Source organism: Schistocerca nitens, chromosome 1 (genome assembly GCF_023898315.1).
Source record: "Schistocerca nitens isolate TAMUIC-IGC-003100 chromosome 1, iqSchNite1.1, whole genome shotgun sequence".
Taxonomy (NCBI): Eukaryota; Metazoa; Arthropoda; class Insecta; order Orthoptera; family Acrididae; genus Schistocerca; species Schistocerca nitens.
Genome location: NC_064614.1, coordinates 1,056,850,753 through 1,056,875,821, shown reverse-complemented (window position 1 = coordinate 1,056,875,821; position 25,069 = coordinate 1,056,850,753). Strand labels below are relative to the sequence as shown.

Here is a 25,069-nt window from a genome sequence, read left to right as displayed (position 1 = left end):
TTAACTGACGTTTCTGCAATCCCTGACTCAAGTACTTTTTACACAAATAGCGGCTCGAAAATCATGATGACATTGCAAGTACGCAGGTTCCCGCAAACGGTGCTTCGATGTGATGATGATTGCTGCCAGTCGATGGAAGACCGTGTATTTATTTCATTTTGTTGCCATATATATATATATATATATATATATATATATATATATATATGTGTGTGTGTGTGTGTGTGTGTGTGTGTGTGTAGCCGGCCGCGGTGGCCGTGCGGTTCTAGGCGCTGCAGTCCGGAACCGCGGGACTGCTACGGTCGCAGGTTCGAATCCTGCCTCGGGCATGGATGTGTGTGATGTCCTTAGGTTAGTTAGATTTAAGTAGTTCTAAGTTCTAGGGGACTAATGACCTAAGATGTTAAGTCCCATAGTGCTCAGAGCCATTTGTGTGTGTGTGTGTGTGTGTGTGTGTGTGTGTGTGTGTGTGTGTGTATATGCGTGTGTGTATAAACGTTTGCCAGACTTAATAAACACCGCTCAGCCTCCCAGCTGTGTAGCTGGATATCGTCACAAAATCTCTGCGATATTTCATTTTGAGAAGATCGTGTTTACTGTTAATGACAGAGACTAGCTTGAAACGAGGTCGTTCACAAACATCTTGCATCTATATCGCCAAAAATGTGCTTATAGTAGAGCGCATTTGTTTGAAGACAAAAATTAAAAGAAATAACAAAAAAGCAAGAAAGTGAGCTACGAAAAGGATAAAATTAACGTTCATGAAGCAACGACATAGAACTGATAGATTCATTACAGGGATTGGACATAAATTGCAAATACAGTGACAATACATCCTTGGATATAAATTCAGATGAGAAACCAGCCTACAGAATGCGCTGTTGTATCTGACCACGAACAGTATCTGCGCAATGTCCTCAATACGTTTCAAGTGTCATTCCTGGTCGGAACAGTGTTGTGTGGACCAGTGTGCATTATGTCGGAGTTATACTGCATACAGGGAAAGTTGCCGGCCGGTGTGGCCGAGAGGTTCTAGGTGCTTCAGTCTGGAACCGCGCGACCGCTACGGTCGCAGGTTCGAATCCTGCCTCGGGCATCGATGTTTGTGATGTCCTTAGGTTAGGTAGGTTTAATTAGTTCTAAGTTTTAGGGGACTGATGACCTAAGATGTTAAGTCCCTTAGTGCTCTGAGCCATTTGAACCACAGGGAAAGCTGCTGAGTCACAACGCGGACGAAAGCGTACGTTGAGTGATCGTGACAGAGGGTCATTGAAGACGATTGTAATAAGACCAAGAGGACACATGCAAAAGTCTCTCCACACATCAATGCCGTAGTTGAGAACCGTGTTGTTAGAAAAAGTTAGCTCCGTAAGTTGTGAATTACAGGCTGAGCGTATGGCCGTAAGAGGAAAACCTCGCGGCCGAGTCATTTAACCTGGACTGTGATGCAATGAAAGAAAGTCATTTTATGGGATGAGCCTTGTTTCACGCTGTTTCCAAATGATGGACGAGTTTACGGCTGAAAGTGGGTTCGGTGACGATTTGTGCAGGCTTATCGTGGCACTCTATGGGCCTGACGGTTACGTTACAAGGACACATTAGTGCCAAGGATTATGTAACAATTCGGCTGATCAGGTGTATCTCTTGGTACTGTATTAATCCCAAGACGTCTGGGCCACTGTTGACACAGCTCGCGTCGTCGGGATTGTTTTTGTGAGCAGGGCGGTGAATTGTCGCATCGCCTCTAGGCAACACAGTCACCAGATTACAATATTTGAGCCTTTGTGGTCTACGTTTGAGAGTATCGTGCGTGATCACTATACACGTCCTTTACCGTTCTGAACTTGCCATTACTTTGAAGAATGAAAGGTATGGTTCAAATGGCTCTGAGCACTATGGGACTTAACTGCTGAGGTCATCAGTCCCCTAGAACTTAGAACTACTTAAACCTAACTAACCTAAGGATATCACACACACCAATGCCCGAGGCAGGATTCAAACCTGCGACCGTAGCGGTCTCGCGGTTCATGACTGTAGCGCCTAGAACCGCTCGGCCACTCTGTCCGGCAAAGAAAGGTATAATATGCCTCTGAAAATCTATTCATTCCGAGACGACTGGAACCTGTTTTGAATGTCACTGTGTTTGCTACACCGTATTAGGCATGGTAATGTATCACACTGTTGGTGTTTACATAGTCTTGTGCAACCCACGTATATAAACACATGGGAAGATAGTTCCACTAAAACACTGGTTAAATTCTATATATGAGTAGCAAATACGAGGGTAGGAACTTTAATAGTGGCAAATATTTATATACAGCTCGTACAAAATAGATAAGTGGTAAAGTTTTCCTGACCTTCAAAGTAGTCACCAGTATTGTGCATAGCCCATTTACAGCGATGTGGAACTCGTAGGGTACTCTTAGCAGTGTTAGTTGTGTTGACAGTTCGAGCGGTGCGCTCTATTGCCCGACGAATTTGTAGCAGTTCTGAAGCGAATGCCGTGAAGTGTTTCCTTCAGTTTAGAAATCGAGTTGAGCTTACGAGGGCTTAAGTCAGGGCAGTACAGTAGGTGGCATAGCACTTAGCAACCCCATCACTCAAACAAATCAGTAACAGCTTTCACTATTCATTTTTGGAACACAAACTACGACCAGCTTAGAGACAGAAGTGATGACACTTTCTGCAGACCTGACCATCATTTTGCAGGACAATACTCAAGCACGTGCAGTGCAAGCTGTTACTGATTTGTTTGACTGAGGGGGCTGCTAAGTGCTATACCACTTACTGCACTCCCCTGGCTTAAGCACTCGTAAGTTCAACTCGATTTCTGAAGTGAAGGAAACACTTCACGGCATTCGCTTCAGAACTGCTACAAATTCGTCTGGAAATAGAGCGCGCCGCTCGAACTGTCAACACAACTGGCACTGCTAAGAGTATCATAAGACTTCCACATCGCTGGCAACGGGCTATACACAATGCTGGTGACTACTCTGTAGGTCAGTAAAACTTTGAAACACGTATCTATTCTGTACGAGCTGTAAATAAATAGTTTCCACTATTTAAGTTCCAACCTTCGTATTTTCATTAAGTTGTTAAAGTGAGCTCTAATATAAGATACACGACGACTGTGGTGTGCCAATCGCTGCGTGAGGCTACTTGTTTCAAGACAGGTGAAAATCTCTCCCCACAAATTCTGCCATATCAGAGCCATAAATACATTGTGTGCCAATGTTCCTCTCTCACTGTTTACGAAATCCCATTAGCTTTTAAGACCAACCACAGTTACGAGCACCTACTGCATTCCTTTCCCTTTACATTTGCTTTTTGACCTAGAGTGAGCACATTTGGATGCTCCATAAATTTTAGAATGCAACTACAGCCTATCCCGGTACTTCACCAGCTAGGCATCCGCAGAAGTATGGTACTGAAGTGGATCACCCCTGTCCTGGGTAGAAGTAGGAACTTGAACGACAACGGCTTGAGATCTATCGCCTTCTGACACACAATACAAAATCGCTCGAGTAACCGTATCCGATGACCTCAGCCAACAAAAGGGACCGATTACCGGCCTATGGAAGTTGGGCAAACGTAAGATCCTCATTAATGGTTACTCATTAGGAGTGTGTCACATTTGTTCCATAACTATGCTAGCCGGAACTAAATAGGTTACTTAATTGATCCTCCGTTCGAAATTATAAATATGGCAAGTCTTCAAATGAAACATAAATGAAATTTATTATTCACAATTATGACAAATACCTTTGTATTAATAATGACAGGGAACACGAATTTTTTATAACTTGATTATTTATTTATCAGTGAAAAATCCAACAAACGGTATAGCGTCCTTACAAAAAGTAACATACAATTAAAGTTCAATAGCTCGTTAAATGAAGCACAAATATCAGTAAGTAATAATAAAGTCTTTTATACTAACCAAAAACAATTCTATGTTCCACCTTGGCTCATAGTGTTGCCATCGCAAATGTTTGTGTCCCGACATGCTGCTACAATCAAAGTTCACAAACTTAGCAATACTACTGTCCCCACAAATGTTGAATTATCGAGCAGCAGTCTTGCTGCCCAGTTTCTATCGCATGATTACCAGAAATCAACAGATAGATACGCACAAGTTACTATTTGACCATCTTGGAACCGTGTGCCCTGGTGCGCTTGCATACTCTTGTGAGTCCGCCAAAAAACTTAACAATATATTGCAATATTCAAATCAGAAGATACTTATGTGTAATAGCACATCTTGCAACCCTCCATTGTTGGCAAAGTAACATATTACATCCGAGTAACAGAACAAAAAGACCAAAACCATTTTCCAGATCGTACAGAAGAACATTAAAAAAAAAGAAAAACTGCCACGCGGACACCTGAGATGCCTATATCTGTCACACCTGCTGGTAGTCATACACCAAATGCGTTTCTTCTCAGACACACGCTGCATCGAGATCCCAAAAGGTCAGCAATTCACTGCGCGATACGTTTAAAATGAACGGCTAATCAAATCAACGAAAGTTTCTAGCCAACACCAAAGCTAAGGAACTCTAAATTTTCACCTCATTGATCTACATGAGAAACATGGTGAAATTTACCGCTCTAACATGTATTCCTGTACAGAGGGCGTGTCTGAGGAGTGTGGAATATCTCGCACGTGTGTGCTGAGTGACAGCGTGGTGTACGTACTCAGCATTCGAAATGTAAGTAAACAAGAAACAATCTGAAACTTTATGAATTTCGGTATATAAAAGAAGATTTGAATTCGTACATCAATTCCCCTGTGTCTTGTGCTATTTGAACCCCCACGAATATCTGAATAGCTCTGTACTTCAAGTGGTGATGATAATGTCATCAATATCTGACAAGTACTCCACTTAATTATCCATAGAAGATATTGAAAACTTTTCTCCTCCTACTACTCCTCCTCCTCCTCCTTTCTCTTCCTCTTCTCTCTCTCTCTCTCTCTCTCTCGCTCTGTGTGTGTTTGTGTTTGTTTTGTCAGCCTTCGGTCTCGTGTCCCACCACGACTAAAAAGGTAGGGGCAAAACGGTGCATTTCTGTCTTACATCCTTTCTAGTCCCAGCACATCTTCCTTCGTCTTCCAGTTTTATTGTTATTGCTCAAACTGTATTCAAACAGTCGTGTTCTGTAGCTTACTTCTATTTTTCTCAGTGTTTCGAACATCTTGTACCATTTCACACTATCGAACCTCCTTTCTAGATCGACAAATCGTATGAGCGAGTCTTGATTTTTCTTTAGTGTTCTTTCCACTATCAAGCGCAAAATCCGAACTGACTCACTGGTGCGAAATCCAGACTGATCGTCATCTATAAGCAATTTGAATAGTCGTTTGGTTTCCAGTGCCCCTTCGCCTTTCCCCAATGATTTTAGAAATTCCGAAAAATCACTATGTATCGTTTCTGCCTAATTTGACCTCACGTCCGCCACATTTCTTTCAAATTCTCTCGCTAATAGTAGATCTCCTGTGTCTTCCTTATCGACTACAATTTCTTCTTCTATCATATTATCAGACATGTCCTACCCCTTATATAGGCATCCAATGTGCTCTTTCCACCTATCGACTGTTGCTTATATATTAGAGCAAAATTTCCATTGCACTGTTAATGTTATCACTCTTGCTTTTAATCTCACACAAGGTTGTTTTGACTGCTCCTAGTGCTGAGTCAGTTCTTTCGATGACCATTTCTTTTTCGAGTTCTACATTTTTTTCCTACATCCATTTTTCTTGGCTGCCGTGCACTCCCTACTTATTTGACTCCTAAGTGATTTATAATTTTGGATTCCTCTCTTTCCCTGAAAATTTTCATCCTTTCGTCGATTAGCTAAATTATTTCTTCTGTCAGGCTAAGTTTCTTTGGAGTTACTTTCCTTCTACCTATATCTGACTGATAAACATCTGTGACTGCCTTTTCGATAAATGTCCGCTCCTCTTCAACTGAACTGCGTAATGAGATATCAGTATCGCAATATCCACATCCTTAACGAATTTCAGACGGGTCTCGTCATTCCTCTGTACTTCATTGCCCCATTTCCACCAACACATTCCCCGTGATTCTCTTAAATTCCAGCCTACTCTTCATCTTTACCTAATTGCGATCTGAGTATGTATCTGCTCCTCGGTATGCCTTACTATTCAATATCTGATTTTGGAATCTCTGTCTGACCATGATGTAATCTAACTGAAATCTTCTCGTATCTCCAGGCCGTTTTCAAGTATATCTCATCTTCTGATGATTTTTGAACAGAGTATTCGCTATTACCAACTGAAATTTGTTGCTAAACTCAACTTTTCTTTCTACTCTTTCATTCTTACTGCCAACATCGTATTCTACCGTAATTCTTTATTCTATTCCTTTCTTTACAACTGTGTTCCAGACCCCCTTCCCCATGATTATTAGTTTTTGATCTCCCTTTAAATACTGAATTATCTGTTCAATAACGTCATATACTTTCTGTCTCTCTTCATCTTCTGCTTGTGTTGTTTTCATATATAGCTGAATTATTGTTGTCGACGTTACTTTGATGCTGAATCTGACGAAAACAACCTTATCACTGAAATGGTTGTAATGGCCTGCATGCTACCCTACCTTCCCATTCCAAACGAAGCCTACTCCCGCTATACCATTTTCTGCTTCAGTTGATATTAACCTATATTCATCTTAAGCTGAAATCGTTACCTTCTTTCCATTTCATTCAGAAAACTCCACTTTATCTATACTGAGCCTTTGCATTTCCATTTTCAGCATTTGTGTCTTTCCTACATAGTTCAAACACCTAACATACCATGCTGCGACTCGTAGAAAGTTATTGCGTTCTTAGTTATTCCATCTTTTTGCCATTACCACCATCCCCTTGTCAGCTGCTCCCAGTAATCCGAGTGGGGGACTAATCCGGAATCATTTGCCAACGGAGAGATCTTCACGAGATTTTTCCACTGATAGGCCGTATCTCCTATGTGTCTTTAATGCAGCGGTTTCCATTGTCTTCTGCGCCCCATGCCGTTGACTATTGCTGATTATTCCGGCTACTAATGGCCGTTTCCACCGCAAGGGCAACTGAGTCCATTCCTCGGCCCTCTTGCATTTCTTATAACGGAAGTCTTCGACCGTCATTGCTGATGATTTTTATTCAGAAATTTAACAGACGCTCTGTTAGAACCCGGGACCCATGACTTATGAATACTAATCAAAGACGGTACAGCTCGGCAGCATATTCATGTGTAATTGTTCAAAATGAAGGTTCGCAGAAGTGCTTCTGTGAAGTTAAGACGTTAGGAGACGAGGCACTAGCAGAATTGAAACTGTGAAGACGTGTCATGAGTCGTGCTTGGGTAGCCCAGATGGTAGAGAACTTGCCCATGAAAGGCAAAGGTCTCGAGTTCGAGTCTCGGTGAGGCACAAAGTTTTAATCTGTCAGGAAGTTTCAATTAAAGCAATGTTTGATATTAATAGTCTTTTTGTCTTATTTATTTGTGCTAGTCTGCTTCGTATGTTCTCCTTCTTTCAGTCGTAATGTGTTATTTTGCTTCCAAGATAACAGGGGTCGTTTACTTCGTCTACTTCGATAGTCCACAAGTTGATTAGTTTATTGCTGAGCTAATTTCTGATAATTCTTATTACTTTTGTCTAGGTTTGGTTTACTCTCTATCCATTGCGTGGGCTTATTTAACTGTTTCTTAGATTTGAAAGGTCCTGGGTTTATCTGTCACTTTCACTAAAGGTAGCAATGTCATCAAAGAATCTCATCATTCATATCGTTTGACCCTGACTTTTAATTCCACTCTTGAACGTTTGTTTTATTTCTGTTTTTGGTTGTTCGATGTATGTACTGAACAGTAGAGGTGACTGACGACCTCCCTGCGCGGTACTCCTTCTAAAATGAGCACTTCGTTCTCGGTCTTTCATTGCATGTTCATAGAAACATTCTGCTAAGTAACTCTGTAATTCATAGGATAGTAATGAAACAGTGGTTGTTTTATACTAAGTTAGGTTTGAAGTAAATGCCTTCAGGGATTGTATACTTACGTGAATAGGAAGAGACCACGCATATAGTCTTGCATGCTGGCCACGAGGTTGACGATGCAGAAGCCAGTACCTTCGAGCGGCTTCCACAGCAACTGCAACAGACAACGACCAACTGTTAGGCCCGATCCTACTGACGTGTGTGCGAGGGGGGACGGGGAGAGGGGGTGGGGGGTTGAGAAGGTACTCTGCTGACGCACATGTTGCGCAGCAGTGTACGCAAACAACAGAGATGTGTAGTCAGGAATAGCACGGCCGGTGCGGGTTCCCCTGTGGACAACACGAGCAAAGCTGCTTGAGCTCCCACCAACGAGAGAACGACGGTGCCTGGGCGATTACGGCGCTCGCAAATCAGTCAACTAGTTGCATAGCGCAAAACTGTTACGGGTGTGTCTAATGTTCACTGTTAATGAAAGAGAGTCGAATTACTATCTTCCAATAGAACAAGATGGCGGGCTGTTCCAATGTAGATTTTTTCGCAGCCCTACCCTCAATATATCATTCTGCACGTTTACACCTTCTTGTTGTTCAATGAAAATACTAGTTTTCGGAATTAGCACTCTGGTTTGACTGCCGAGATAATCTGACACTTGCGCTAGTAATTATGCGGGGTGTGCAGCAAAGCCGAGAATATACTTTACGCAAATTTGTTTTAGATTCGGGGTATTTACTATCAGATTTTGATATTTCCCTTTTAATCCTCTCTGTCTGTTCTTTTTTTTTTTGCCAGAGGAATTCTAATTTTTATTGGCGCTGAGGGTGTCACAAATGGAGTGCCGATTATTTCCTGAAAGCGCAGGGCGTCGAATTGTACATATGTTTTCCACAAACGCGACTGGTCATTCTGCAGTTTGATCTCTACATTCCTAAGGTATTGGCATCCTATCGTCGTACCCACGACATTCACTTTCGGTCTTCATTTCAGTTTGATACATATCCTTTGTATTGTTTCTGTCTGAAATTCACGTTTAGTTCCTTACAATTCGGCGTTAACGACACCCCAGTGCCTGCCTTTGTGGTTTGCACGCGCAGTTGTGTAGAACTCCGGACGGCATATTAGCGTCCCTGATCAATGAGACTTCTTCCTTCATTTTTATATTGAAATGCATATATAATATCATTTCAACTGTAATTGCTTCCCTTAGTCCCTTAACCACGCTAGTGGGGTCTGAGAGACGCCATATATTTATCAATTCGTATAATGTCGCTACCTAAACGTAAGTTGACACTGAAATGCACTGTAAATTTAGTACACATTCTTGTTAGAAATCTGGAAGATAAGGGATTAGTCATATAGTTATCGTTTGTTTGGTACGAAATTGAGGTCGAATAGTGGTAATATGGCAACACTGTGGTCACATGTACGACAGGCACCTTCATTCAAAACATTATAATCAGCACTGAAATGTGACGGGGTAAAGTGGAGCGAAACTATTCACTTCAATTGTGTGACTACGCTTCTTGTCGCAAAAGTAAGAATTCAGTGCTCCAGAATAAGTAAAGTAGGAAATTGCTCAAAGAATAAATAGGTCTTTAAAATTGCTATATTAAATCCTATTGCATTCCATATTCTGCGCCACTTTTGATATAGTTCGCGTGACGAGTTCAAGATATGCTGTAAGTGCCGGATAACTTTAGGAAGCCCTATGCCGTAATATGCAAAATAAAATCAGTGAACCAAAACAAATACGCCTAGACCAGTAATTGCAGGAAAAGAACCCAGAACTATTCATGTTGCAATAACCAGACAACACCATTACACCGCACCGAGTAAAGATACTAATAGTGCTTATGGTTAGTATGTTTCGAGACTGCCATCGTCTGACCACAGTTTTTTATAGAACGAAATATTATTGCCGATATTTTGCTTGCCAGTGTACAAGGAATTACGCTATTAAGTCTGAGTGCGTGGATCTTGTACAACGCTTCAATGGGGAGGGGTCTCAATCACACACCTTTTCTTAAACTGAAGGAACCGTACAACAGTTGCTAAATCTACAATGTTCTTATTGCTTACACGAGCGGCACCGGAATATTAAAATTCCATTACCATTATCGGGTGTAAACTGCAGGGATCTAAAGGATATATTACAAGAGTAGAGCAACCAATCCTTAAAAAATAAAAAACGTAACAGTTAAGCAACTGTACACACTTAAGGACTTTTGTTGTTTTAATGTCGTTTTGGTAAATGCCTATGTTCCCCTTTTTATAACTGAGACACGAAACTTATGTTCCTTGATAACACTGGGGTGGAAGATGACTTCAGTCAGTGAAGTGGTTTTTATGTGAATAACATCCAGTTTCCTTTTTCCTTAAGTGTTTATAGGTGCTTATCCGTTACATTTTTAATTTTTTGAGGGTTGCTTGCTCTAGTGTTGTAATAAATTCTTTTAATCCTCATAGTTTTCATCCGATAATTGAATTTTAGTATTGGGAAACCAGTTGTGTAAACAATAAAGATATTGTTGATTCAGCAAGTTCTTTCAGTTTACAACATGAGCTTGTACAGCTGTAGCTGCCCCACAAGCAGATGTCTTTTAGGGCATACACACTTCATCGTTTGGGAGGGTAATTGCGAGTCTGAATTAAATGTTTAACATGCAAATGAAGAAGTGCAATGCATCTCTAGATGGACTTAGCGAAGACAGTGAAGATGAAAATCATGACACAAGCAGTTAATACTCCAAAAAGATCGGTTTGGCAGTGGTCGGAAGCATGTAAGGCACATACCTGAAAAGGTACATCACTGAACTCAGACTGAAAATACTATGTTCATTTTACGACCAAAGACAAAAATTATTTCATGAGAATACCGTCGGGCATCTATAATCTTCAGATGTATGAAAAGAAACGAAACTGAGTGTTGCTGTTTTGTAATTAATGTAATCGTTACGTTGTTTTTTTAAAAGTTCATTCAATGGAGTCTTTAGTCTCCACGACGATAAAGATGCTGTATTCACTTTCATCATCATGCAGTGACAGGTGTGGCCAACAAGGAAACCCCACCTCGAACGAGTAAAGCCGAATAGAAATGATCGTAAAATAGGGAGATGAGCCTCCTATACTACTCTTAAAGATCATTTATCTGTAAAACTTTGCGTATGTGTGCAGTCAATGTTTGGAGGTCAACGAATCTACTAACAAAAGGAGCACAAGTCGCTGAATAAGTGACTCCACACAAAAGACGATTGTGGCCTGAAGATTCGCAAGAATCACAATGTCGTATTAATTGGCAAAAAGGTCGAAATTTTCTCGAAAACAGAAATTGCCTTACTTCTTATAGTAGTGCAAATGTGGAGTTTCAAAGACAGCTGAAGAACAATAGAATCACAACTACTAGGCAGGCGTTTGTAACTCAATTTTCCATTAGTGTACAGATTTTGCGGTACGCTGCTGCAAAAGCGAAAACGCTAATTTTGTCTCGGTTTTATTCTTCTGTCTACGGTATCGTAAAGAACATGTTGCAGTCAGGCTCTTATGCCGTTAGCCCACAACTTATCAAGAGGGCTGGTCTAGTGTTATGGTAGGGATTCTTTTTCCATTAACGGGTTCAAGGGCAGGGTTGTTGTTTTGCTCAAAACAATTGCTGAAAATACTATTTGAATAGGCAGGTTATTTACACAGACCGTAGGTTAAATTCGTGGGTATCGTTAATGACAGGTGGTCTGCTTTATAACCAAGGAAAAAGTAAGATCAGACTTTAAATTAGTGTCGCCGATGCTGCTATTAGAGGTGGAACACAAGTTACGATTCTGGAACGATGGGGAACGAAGTCGGTCATGTCATTTTCACAAGAATCATTCCAACATTTATCGTAACTGATTTGAGAAAACCACGGAAAACCTCAGTTTGTACGGAGGTTTTATGGCGAATGGAAAGGGTGTAAGATGGTTATTTTTTGATGATATTATTGCATATGTTAATATTTGTAAAGAAAAGTGATATATTTGAAGAACTGCGGTCAGAGAAACAGTTGTTAGGCAACAGTATCTGTGTCTGCAATGTTAACAGCAGTGGCAGCAGGAGGGGGTTCGTTGACTGTACAGTATATTGGATGGACGAACGTTTGGAGTTGCAGATTTATTACGGGAAGGAATGATAACGCAGAGCACTGGTTGGATAGGGTTGTCAAATGAATAACAAGGTATTATTTGATGAGGTGAAGGTTTATTTTTATTTTTGTAGACTTGTATTGTTGTTCCACTTCACCTTCGTCACAGTCGCGTTCTTGATCATTTTTCTATTGATTGACCTTCTTAGTTAATTCGCCATACCGTGGAAGTTATTAGATTAAATTAATTTTCATGTTATAGTCTATAACAGTTTTCTTTGATAAGTTTCTTCCTAACTGAAATTGCAGAACTTAACGTCGAGGTATGTGTTTCATTGCCATTCTGTGTCAAGATTATGAGCCCAATTTCTATGGACCAACAGTTACCAGTATTTATCAGGTTATTTTTAGCTTTTGTGGAGTCTTGCTGTGTTGCTGTTTCTGCCAGTACTTTATGTGGCCGGTGATATTCATAGTAAATGGTTGTTTCATTTCCTTTGTACAATGTAGGTTCTGTTGGTTGCTTTATTTAACAGGGCCATATGCTAGTGCAGAAAATTTCGTGTGTTTCAGCTCACATTCTTATACAGGTCGACATTTGTTTTTTATACAGTTACGTCTCTTAAACAGTTCCCACTGACCAAGTCTACTGAGCGCGAAGTTATTGGTCTGCTTATTTATTCGCTTATGAATGAGATCGATTTCCACACAAAGAGGATTCTTTTCAATTTCATGTAAGTGATGTAGCTTTGAGCTCAGTAGCACGTTTTGGTTGTCGGTTGACATTCCCAGGTTTGTTCAAATGGTTCAAATGGCTCTGAGCACTATGGGACTTAACATCTGTGGTCATCAGTCCCCTAGAACTTAGAACTACTTAAACCTAACTAACCTAAGGACATCACACACATCCATGCCCGAGGCAGGATTCGAACCTGCGACCGTAGCAGTCGCGCGGTTCCGGACTGAGCGCCTTAACCGCGAGACCACCGCGGCCGGCCTTCCCAGGTTTGTATTCACGATAAAGCACACACTAGAAAAGGCTACTCTCTAACATCGGTCATAGGCTTTTCACAAGAACTATTCCGGCATTTATCTTCATTGATGAGTAAACCATGGAAAAAATCAATTTTCTTGGATGTCTTGACCTTCGTTCTTCCGAGTGCGAGACATTGTTTCACCAATACGTCACATCGCTCAGAAGGAAGGTAGAGTAAGTCTGACTGTGTTTCAAGGTGGTTTTCCATATTAGGCAAACCAAATGGAGGGCTATTTCCTATTCTTGGCATTAGAATCACAACACACAATCAGCTGTAACACACACTCCGAATGTTTACACCATCTCAGACAGACATTACACACGTGTTTCCCCCTACAGAACGACCAAAAACTTCTACGTTTACTCAATGAGGTCACCGATCTCGAAACTACAGTCGCTTAGAAATGGAAAGGCATCAGGTCAATCTCAGGAGAAACGGACGGCACCTAGCAAATGGAAGAAAGCAAGGGTCGTCCCGTTTTCAAGAAGGGCCCTAGGGCAGATACACATAATTAAAGGCCCACATCGTTTACGTCAATCTGTTGTAGACTTATGGAACATGTTTTATGCTCAAGAATTATGATGTTTCTGGGGCCACAAACAATCCTGTTGGCAGAACATCCGCAACTGAGCATTATAGCAGAGGTTGAAAATACCGCTTCAGTTGTAAATTTCTTCATTTTAACGCTACCGGTTTCGGACTGTTATAAGCCCATCCTCAGGTGTCGTAGGTGTGCTTGGTCCCGGAGCACCGCGTGCTTGGCACACGCGGCGCTCGGGGACCACAGCACACCTACGACACCATATGACAGGGTTGTAACAGTCCGAAACCGGTCGTGTGAAAATGAAGTAATTTATAACTGAAGTGGTATTTTAAATCTCTGCTATCGAACTGGGGAACGAAAACCTGCTTTACAAAAATCAACAAGGATTGCGCAAAGAGTGTTCTCGCGAAACTGACATCGCTCTGTTCCTCCGTGAGAGACAACAGAGCTCATACGGAACAAAGTCGACAGGTGTAAAGGTAGTTTGTGGGGTGTTCCGAGGAAGTTTGGTACGAGCGTGACTCTTTACGACATACGTAAATGATCTTGTAGAAAGCGTCGGAAGCCCTTTAAGAGCGTTCGCAAATGATGGGGTTGTCTATAATAAAATAGCGACGCCAGAAGACAGTATCGATTTGCAGAATATCCTTTCGAGGATTGATGAATGGTGCAGACTGAGGCAGATGAGCCTGAACGCAAATAAATGCGTCATATTTCGCCTACATAGGAAAAGAAATAAACTGTTGTACAACTACACTACTGATGATAAACTAATGGGAATAGTGTACACGTACATAGGACTTTCCAGAGGGACCTTAACTGGAAAGACCACATAAAACAAATCGTAGGAAAATCAGATCCCAGACTGCGAGTCGTAGGAAGAATGTTCGTGAAATGCAACTCATCCACGAAGTAAGTAGCTAACAGTGCGGTTGTATGACCGATAATTGGGTATTGTTCATCAGTGTGGGACCGTTACCGGGTAGAACTAATAGAGAAGATCCAACGAGAAGCAGCGCGTTCCGTCACGCGATCATTTAGTCGGCGCGAGAGCGTTACAGAGCCGCTCGACAAATTGTAGTGACAGACGTAACAAGAGAGGCGTTGTGCACCTGGAGAGGTTTATTGAAATTTGAAGAGAGAACTTTCCGGGAAGAGTCGGACAACGTATTGCACCTCGCACAGAACTAGCGAAGTGACTATGACGAAAAAATTTTAGAAATTAGAGCTAATACAGGGGCTTACCAACGATCATTCATCCCAGGCACCATTCTCGAGTGGAACAGGGAAGGATGGATCAGTTAGTGGTATCAGACGCACCCTCCGCCACATGCCGTTAGATTGCTTGCGGAGTAGATTTGGATGTAGGGTCATATAAGTCTTCGTACAGAACATTATCAGCAACTATGTAATAGCAGGTATGCCCCCACCTTTGGCAAGGGTAACAGCTGTGGCTCGTCGTGTCATGGAAGCAATGAGGCCTTGGTAGATCGCTGGATGGAGGTGACACCACATGCGCACCTGATTCCCGTCAAATTTGGGGGAAGAGGGCGATGAGCTCTGACGAGACGTTCAGTCACATCCCAAATATGTTCGATCAGATTCAGATATGGAGAGTTGGGGGAGCGGGGGATGGGCAGTACATCAAATGGAACTCGCCACCGTGTTCCTTGAACCATTCCATCACACTGATGGCCTTGTGGTATGGCGCATTATCTTGCTGAAAAATATCACTGTCGTCTGAACACAAGATCGTCATTAAGGAGTGTACATGGTCTGGAACCACTGTACGATACTCCTTAGCTATTATGGTGCCTTGCCTGAGCTCGACTGGACCCATGGACGCCCACGTGAATGTTCCTCAGTGCATAAATGTAGTCGCCGCCAGCTTGCCTCCCTCCCGGATTACAGTAGTAAAGGAGCCATTCTCGTGGAACGCAAAGGATTCGCGCCCTCTCAACGGCGTGCTGAAGAAGGAATCTGGATTCATCAGACCATGCAATGCCCTGCCACTTGGTAAACGTTCAGTGCCGATTGCCATGTGCCCATTTCAGTCGTAGCTGCCGATGTCGTGGTGTTAACGCTGGCACATTCATGCGTCGTCGGCTGTCTAGGTCCATCGTTAGGAGTCTTTGGTGCACTGTGTGTTCAAACACATCTGTACTCTGCCCAGAATTAAAGTCTGATGTCAGTTCTACCACAGTTCGCCACATGTCGTGGTTTACCAGTCTTCCTGTCTTACAACATCCGGCATCTGTAACGAGAGATGGCCGTCCAACTCCACGACGTATGGACGTTGGTATTACCTTGGTTTCGCCACTTGTTGAAGACACTCGCCACAGCTCTTCTCGAACACCCGAAAAGTCATGCAGTTTGCGAAATGCTTTCGGTGAGCTTTCGGATCGTCACAATCTGCTCTCGTTCGAATTCAGGTAGACAGCGCTGCTTCCCCAGTCTACACATGGAAAGTACGCTCACTGATAGTACATGCACCGTGCGTGTGTCTGACTAGTAGTTATTCCTCGCCAGGTGACGCTGCTATCGTCTGCACGGGTTATATCGATAGTAGGTCGAGTAGGTCGGTGGTCATAATATACTGGCTGATCAGTGTAGGTTAATATGTTTCTAAAGTCGTGAGTACTGAATTGTAATAGTAGACTTAGACTGTGAGAGGTATAACTAAATTGCTCGTGTAACTAAGATCAGTGGAAACTAAGTCTAAAAGCCATAACACGCTGAAATCCTCGGATGAATGAATACATGTTCATGTAGCATTTGCGATTTGATTTCTCGAATATCTAACATAGAGTATTACTCGTCAGTGTCATGGCAACTAGTATAGCGGTATAATATTCGTCTACAATGTAGCTACAATGTTACAGCATCATAGAATATCTGTAAGTAGTTCCTATAACACTGTAATTTGCAAAGGATATGAAGTCGAGTCAAAAGGAGGTTGAATGGGAAATAAATAACCGTAGATTGCGCCCTTCACAATATGTCTGCCGCGCGGGATTAGCCGAACGGTCTCGGGCGCTGCAGTCATAGACTGTGCGCCTGCTCCCGGCGGAGGTTCGAGCCCTCCCTCGGGCATGGGTGTGTGTGTTTGGCCTTAGGATAATTTAGGTTAAGTAGTGTGTAAGCTTAAGGACTGATGACCTTAGCAGTTAAGTCCCATAAGATTTCACACACATTTGAACATTTGAACAATATGTCTTTTTCACTACTACACGCACCTCTAAATGTGGAACAGTTACTGCACTGCCTGGCGTAGATGAAGCGTCCTAGTACTGTAATCTTACACGATGTTCGGAATCTTCGACTGTTTATTCTACTCATCATCAAAGTCTTCACAGCCAGCAGTAGTGAGATTGCTCCCTGCAAATTGCTTTAGGAGTTACTTCGCGTTGCACTTTGCATTGTGCCTTTTTCTCTTCCTTTGATCGAGATGTCCACAAATTCTCTCTTTCTGTCTCTCTCAGAGGGAAGCAGACACACACACCGAACCACCTAACCACCCACCCACCCACACACACACACACACACACACACACACACACACACACAATTTGTCACTTCGGATTTTTCTCTTTGTTCTCCGTTCAAAAGTACTTCTTGAGACCTCCTCGCAGCGTCAACACCTTTTTCACGAGCAAAACGTTTTTTCCATTTGAGCAGAGGCCAATGCAGGAGATGGAAAGCTGTGGACGGCGCATGGTGTGGTGGGAACGCATCGAGATAACAGGAATAGCAATAGAGTTAGCAGAAGGAGGAGCAGGTCGCGCCTGTGCCGGGAGAAACGTGTCCTAACGTAATTTCAACTGAAGACGCGCTCCGCCTCTGGGGATATTTCCAGGACGCGTAACTACGACTCGTCCTCAAGAGAACAGCAGTTTCAGCAATACTAAGCACTTAAACTCATTAAAATGCTGCTATCCTTCTTCACCACTTGTTTTCTCGTATCATTTTTTCAGCCTTATGAGACTGCTCGTTTTGGTTCTCTCTTATTTCGGATTAGGCTTTCACATATTTAAAGCATCTTACTTAAAGAGTGGAAAAACTATTTGAAACAGCTATATCGATGGTACAAATAGTTCTAGCAATGTCGGCGAGGTAATTAACGTCATACTGGTTTGCAGCTCGTGGTCTAGTGGCTAGCGTTGCTTCCTCTGGATCGCGAGGTCTCGGATTCAATTCCCGACCCGGGTTGGGATTTCCTGTGCCCGGGTACTGGGTGTTTGTGTTGTCCTCATTATTTCATCATGATCATGCTTAACAGTGTCTAGACTGCACAATGTAAATATTTGGACTTCGTACGGGCGAAGATGACTGCGCAGTTGAGCGTTCCACAAACCAAACATTACCATCAACGTCATTTTGAATGGCAAGACAGACTGAGAATAAACAGTAATAGGAATTTATTGAATATAAGATCCGAGTGTTATGCGAAAAACTGTTTTCTTATACAAACAAAAAAATGTTTCAGCAATTTTGTGCCGTCTTCAGCGGGTTTTCTTTATTTAAATCTATAAAAGTTGAACATGTTTTAGGTAATAACTAATCAACGAAAATTAAAGCTCACAGAGTTCTTGTCTGTAGTTGTAATTGTCTTTTTCTCTGTTCCTCTTTTTTTTTAAATTATAGAGTTATGCAGGACCTTCTGCAATTTATCATGTATATGTCAGGCATAAACTATAATGCAAAAGAAAAAAAGACAATTACAATAACAAACAAAAACTGTTTTGGGCTTAGTTTTCTTAGAGTAATTATCTCTTTAAACATGACGAATATGCAGCGTGATGGAATAATTGCAGGAAAGCAACTTCTGTTAATCAGTACAACGGAAAAGCAGCCTAGATGAAATATGCGACATGGCTGTTTTTCCGTTCTATTGACTTAAAACATGTTCAAATAAAGAAGCCCCACTGAAGATGGGACAAAGTCGCTGAAACATGTTTGGAGCTATATGAAGAAATAGTGTTTTGCGTAACAGGCGTAACTTACATCCAATAATTTTTATGTGCCAACAGGGTCAGTACAAAAGGGGAAAAACGAAATGATGAATAAAAGCAGTAATAATAACAATAATAATAATCACAATGCGGTAGCTTGTGACGTTTGGAGGAGACTACCAACCTTGAAATAAACTGAAGAATTCGTAGTCCTGTTTCATTGACAGGAACACAATACAGACGGTAGATGACATCACTAGCAACAGCAGGTGTATGAAACACGTTGGAAGGGAACGCGAAAAACAGTGCAGTCATTGTCACAATACACAAAGGGAGCGATGTATCTGACCTTCCGAAACGACATCACCTTTGTCTTTCGTGATGAGAATGGGAACACTTTCGAAACGGCTAAGTTCAAAATGGTTCAAATGGCTCTGAGCACTATGGCTCAACTGCTGAGGTCATCAGTCCCCTAGAACTTAGAACTACTTAAGCCTAACTAAGCTAAGGACATCACACACATCCATGCCCGAGGCAGGATTTGAACCTGCGACCGTAGCGGTCGCGCTGTTCCAGACTATAGCGCCTAGAACCGCTCGGCCACTCCGGCCGGCGAAACGGCTGTCTCTAAACTATTCACCTGCCTTTGTGATTAAAGTGTACCGTGCACGGCAAAACGATGGTATCCAAAACCGGCCCCGAGGCAACTATGGTACACCACGGGCGGTAAATAGCATAGGTTAACGACGGCTGCGGACACGTATACGGGAGGACACACATGTAACGTTTGAGTAACCGACAGCCCAAATGAACCAAGTGGATATCAACAGTGTCTCCTCAAGGATCGTTCAGCAAGCGCCTTGTTCATGTACCCTTGCGGACTGCAGTTCATCGGCGACGAAGGCTGGCATTTGAAAGCTAGTAACGCAACTGAACGTCCAATGAGTGGTAATGTGTAGCCTTTTCAGATGACAAATGGCCGACGGCGTAGACGGCGTGAAACAATTAAAGGCAAACACTCTCCAACAATTATGGGAAGGTTTCAGACCGTATGAGGGAACGTAATGGTCTGGGGAATGTATTCTTGGCATTCCCTGAGTAATCTCGTCATTCTGGAACGCACAACGGATCGACACAAGTTGGTATCGGTCCTTTTGGACCATGTCCACATGTCCACCCCCACAGACAGTTTGGTTTTCCTCGGCACGATGGCATCTACCAGCAGGATAACGCAACGTGTCACACAGCTCGCAATAGAAGTGAGTGTTTTGAAGAGCACGGGGATGAGTTTATCGTACTCCCTTCGGTACGAAACACCTCTGATATAAACCAGTCACCGAGCGAGGTGGCGCAGTGGCTAGCACACTAGACTCGCATTCGGGAGGACGACGGTTCAATCCCGCGTCTGGCCGATGGTATCCAAAAACGGCCCCGAGGCAATTTTGATAGACCACGGGCGGTAAATCGCTCCAGGAAAATGCCAGGATATTTCCTTCGAAAGACCACGGTCGACTTCCTTCCTCGTCCTTCCCTAATCCGATGAGACCGATGACCTCACTGTTAGGTCTCCTCCCCCATACAACCTAAGCCAACCCATAAATCAGTCGAGAATCTGTACGACTCCCTTGAGCAACAGGCCACGGCACTTCAGTTGGCATGCCTTCGCATCCCTGTCGGTACCTTCCGGAACATCAGTGGCTCTTCCTGCACGTCTCGCAGATGTCCGCGTTGCAAAAGGTGTTTGTTCAGGCTTTTGAGAGGTGGTGTCATTAATGTGACTTGGGTATATACGCTTCTACATGTGTACTGACAGCATCTGACTTCTTCTCTGTCTGTCTGTCTCTCTCTCTCTCTCTCTCTCTCTCTCTTGTTACAGGGAGCCCAATACAGGATGCTGTTACATTTGTGTCTTTTCAGGATAAATCGCAATCTGATACGCGATTTCATAAAATACACTAGGCAATCACGGTTCAGGGACGGTTCCGAAGTCATTTAGTCGAGATCTGCGAGATGTAAAGGGTATCAAAGTATAGTATGAAAATCCCGAAGAGACTGGTATTGTTGGCGACAAGACAAGAAGCGGTAGAACTGGAGCGAGTGACGATGCTTTTGATACCATGAGCGCAACATTTCAAAGCGGTCAGCGGTAAACGACGCGTCATGTTTCCGGAGGAATAAAATTGGAAAATTTGTGATAAGGTCCTACGGGACCAAACTGCAGAGGTCATCGGTCCCTAAGCCTACACACTGCTTAATGTAACTTAAACTAAGTTACACTATGTACAACACACACACCCATGCCCGAGGGAGGACTCGAACCACCGACGGGGTGAGCCGCACGAACCGTGAAAAGCCGCGTGAGACCGCACGGATACCTAGGGGAATAGACTCACCTCACAGCATTATGCTGAAGATTTTACAACTACAGCATTTCCTTGCGTAAAATGTGCCAGTCCTGCAAGATTTGTACCCAGGCGTGCTGAATTTGCTAGAAACATTCTAAAATGAACCGGTGCGGACAGTAACTACCATAATGAATTTTTTCCCGAGGAAGCGACATTTCTCATCTCCAGAAAAGTAAACAGACATGAGGCCCGATTCTGGATTTCGGAGAAGCGCGAAATTGCATGTGTGGTGTGGCTTAATGTACACCACAGATATTGGGCCGTTCTTTTTCACTAAATCTTCCATCACGATAACACGTAACCTAGATGTGCTGGCCTTTCCGTTGCATCTCAGTTACAGGAATTTCAAACATGGGAAATGTTTTAACAACATTGTACACCGTCACATTTGTCCGTCAGTTCCTGGACGTAACCTTCGCGATACATGGATCGGCAGAGACTGCCCGAAATTATGTTCGCCATGAATTGTTCGTGGGTTTACGAAAATATGTGCATTTAGTTACCGCACGAATACGAGATACCGTCTAGATGATGATGGGAGAGATGTTGGCAGAAAAAGTGAGGGGAACTAATGGTTCAAATGGCTCTGAGCACTATGGGACTCGACAGCTATGGTCATCAGTCCCCTAGAACTTAGAACTACTTAAATCTAACTAACCTAAGGACATTACACAACAACCAGTCATCGCGAGGCAGAGAAAATCCCTGACCCCGCCGGGAATCGAACCCGGGAACACGGGCGCGGGAAGCGAGAACGCTACCGCACGACCAAGGGCTGCGGACGAGGCTGGACTGATTATGTCCTAGATATCCTACGGATAACAAACGGAGCACATGTGGAAGCAAATCAATAAAAATTTTCTAAGAATCAAGCTGCCATTTGCAACAAAACGCGTAACTGTATCTAACACACTACCTTAGAAACAAATTACTGAAATCGGGGAAAAACCTCATGCTCGCCCTGTATGTAAGCCGCGCAGACACGATTGGTGAATCATTCTTTCTTCAGATTGGGACAACCAGTGACACAAATGACTTTGACAAACTGCATTTGCTATGGCTAGGCTGTAGTTACCATGTGATTGTAGGAAATTTGAGCAGTAATGTTTCATCTTAACGTGTGATGTCTAAAGTGTTAGTTATACGTGCAGTGCATGCAGACAATGTAGTGTTTTTCCATGTTGGTTTTACAAGTGCCTTACAATGACAAGTAGTCGAAATAAGCTAATCGCATGATGAAATTAAAATCACGTTACGGCCTGCTACGGACCATGTTTACGTTTATTAAGCATCTTTTGCTGTGATAAAAAGTTCTAAGGTTTGCAGACACACCAACTGACTAAAATTCCACGAGCCTTCCGTCACGCAAAGCTTGGCCATTGTCAAATGCTATGACTGTCAATGGCTTGCTGGTACGCTCCTATATACAAGGATGCCCTTTGTGACGTCACGGGCCGTCGCTGCATTGCCATGTATAGGCATACGTTAACTCGGCGTTTGATACCGCTGCTTCAACCACGCTTTCGACGGATTCCATACCACGCTGAGCTGACGGCAACCATCTCAGTTTAGGGTATTAGAGTGATTTTTATTTAAATGACTTCTTTCATTAGCCGCGCGGGATTAGCCGAGCGGTCTCAGGCACTGCAGTCAGAGACTGTGAGGCTGGTCCCGGCGGAGGTTCGAGTCCTCCCTCGGGCATGGGTGTGTGTGTGTGTTTGTCCTTAGGGTCATTTAGGTTAAGTAGTGTGTAAGCTTAGGGACTGATGACCTTACCAGTTAAGTCCCATAAGATTTCACACACATTTCATTTTCAACTTCTTTCATTACACAGTCTCAGAAGACGCTAGTGCGAGCCACGACAAAAGTTTCGTTCAATTTTAAGCGATGCCCTTTCTCCAAAGCACGCTCCGCTGATGCAGATTTCCCGAAATAGAGTACGTGATAAAACCTCTCATACTCGTTCCAGCGTTAGTGCGTAGTGCGTACTGTTAGCCTGACGTAAGAATGGCCACATTCCCAAGTTATGTAGTAGACACCAAGTGTTCTGAGACCGCTACGACTTTAACTGGCGTCAGTAAATGTCGGATTTTTGTTGGAGGCCTGAATATCGATTTGATCTTTTATCTTTTCAGCAGTCTACTTATCTTCCTCGACAAGTAGTCACAGAAAGGCAAGAAAGCGAGTTTCTTTTCCTGCTCCTAGTCGGTGGTCTTATAGTGATTCGTGCTTGAATTCACTTCACATCTCAAACTCATTAACAGTAACATCCAGTTCACCATGGAGATAGCATCTCGTGGTCGTGCGGTAGCGTTCTCGCTTCCCACGCCCGGGTTCCCGGGTTCGATTCCCGGCGGGGTCAGGGATTTTCTCTGCCTCGTGATGGCTGGGTGTTGTGTGCTGTCCTTAGGTTAGTTAGGTTTAAGTAGTTCTAAGTTCTAGGGGACTTATGACCACAACAGTTGAGTCCCATAGTGCTCAGAGCCATTTGAACCATTTGAACCATGGAGATAGAAAAAGACCGTGTATTACCCATCCTAGACGTCCTCGTCTGCCGCAAACGGAATGCAGGCCTTGGCCACAGCGTCTATAGAATGCCAGCTCACAACGACTTGTAATTGCACACCGTCAGCCATCAACAAACGACACAGCAACGCACTGTGTAAAAAAGATTGTTGCATCGCGCAAGAATGATACCAACGCTGATAGCCTGCACCGCAAGCCACCCGCGCAAGTTCTCCAGGAATTATTGCCGTAACGTTCATAAAAAAAAGTGATTTTAGGCAAGACAAGAAGAACAACGACGAGGGGTAGGAAAGAAAACTTGCTTTCTTGCATTTCTTTGCCTCCATATTGGGGAAGATAAGTCGGCTACAGATAAAATCGACCTTTAGACTTGCAACAAAAATACGTCAGAGACCAGTTATAGTCGCAGCCCTTCTCAGAACAGCTGGTGTCTAGGAAAGACCTTGGGAGTGTGGTCATCCTTAACTTGCACACACTGTACACACCATGAATCAATGCAGGAAGGAGCGAGAGAGATTTTATAGCCTACGCTATCCCGAGAAATCCGCTTTAGCTGAGCATGTTTTGGAAAAACTGGGAACGAATAAAATTTGACGGAACCTTTGTCGTGTTTTGCGCTAAGGGCTTCTGGGACTGAGTAATTAACCCACTGAAATAAAAGTCACCGACAATATCCTTGACAGGAGTTTAGCGCGGCATGGGATCCAGCCATCGCGAAGTTAAAGCGGGCACATCGAACGCCAAGTCAACGTATGTCCGTATGTGAAATTTGGAAATTTGTGGTAAGTTCCTGTGGGACCAAACTGCTGAGGTCGTAGGTCCCTAGGCTTACACACTACTTAACCTAACTTAAACTAACTTACCCACAGGACAACACACACACCCATGCCCGAGGGAGGACTCGAGCCACCGACGGGGGGGAATCGCACGAACCGTGGCAAGGCGCCCTAGAACTCGAGGCTATCCGTCACGGCGTCCATATGTGGCGATGCAGCAAGCACCGGTGACATCACAGCCGGAAGCTAGTGGATTTAAAGGCGTACCAACAGCCATACCACTTAACAACGCCCTAGATTGCTTCGCCGAAAGCTTGTGTAACTTTAATCACTTGAAATGTCTAGAAACCGGGGGAATCCTTATTCAGTGTTACTCCCGCGAGACTCTGCATTCTTATACTATCATGGAAATGCAGAATGCCTGTCACGTTCAATCTCTGCTGCACTACATTAGAAAGGAGGACCAATAAGCTGTTGAACAGGTGGTCGTAATGATTGGCTGTCAGGGACTTATGGTGTAGAGGTTCCTAAAAGAAGTAGAGGTAGACTGTCAAAGCTAGGGGCTTAGGGATTTACGAAGGTCTATTGGGAAGAACAGTTGCAGTGGGGTAGACTATGCGCTGAAAATCATTGGCCGAGATTATTGTTTTTCAAGACTGTTGTTCATTAGATGTCTTTTGAAGCTTGGGATTCGTTTCAGTTCTCTGATATGGTGACGAAGAT

At 43.2% G+C, this 25,069-nt stretch overlaps 1 protein-coding gene across 1 annotated transcript in view; it reads right to left on the bottom strand.

Moving 5' to 3' along the window:
- Nucleotides 1-25,069, bottom strand: part of LOC126225410 (prolactin-releasing peptide receptor-like) — a 593,024-nt gene that overhangs the window by 152,383 nt on the left and 415,572 nt on the right. The window contains exon 3 of the mRNA XM_049942212.1: nucleotides 8,058-8,149. Coding sequence (XP_049798169.1) covers nucleotides 8,058-8,149 — 92 coding nt within the window. The remainder of the gene's footprint in view (nucleotides 1-8,057; nucleotides 8,150-25,069) is intronic.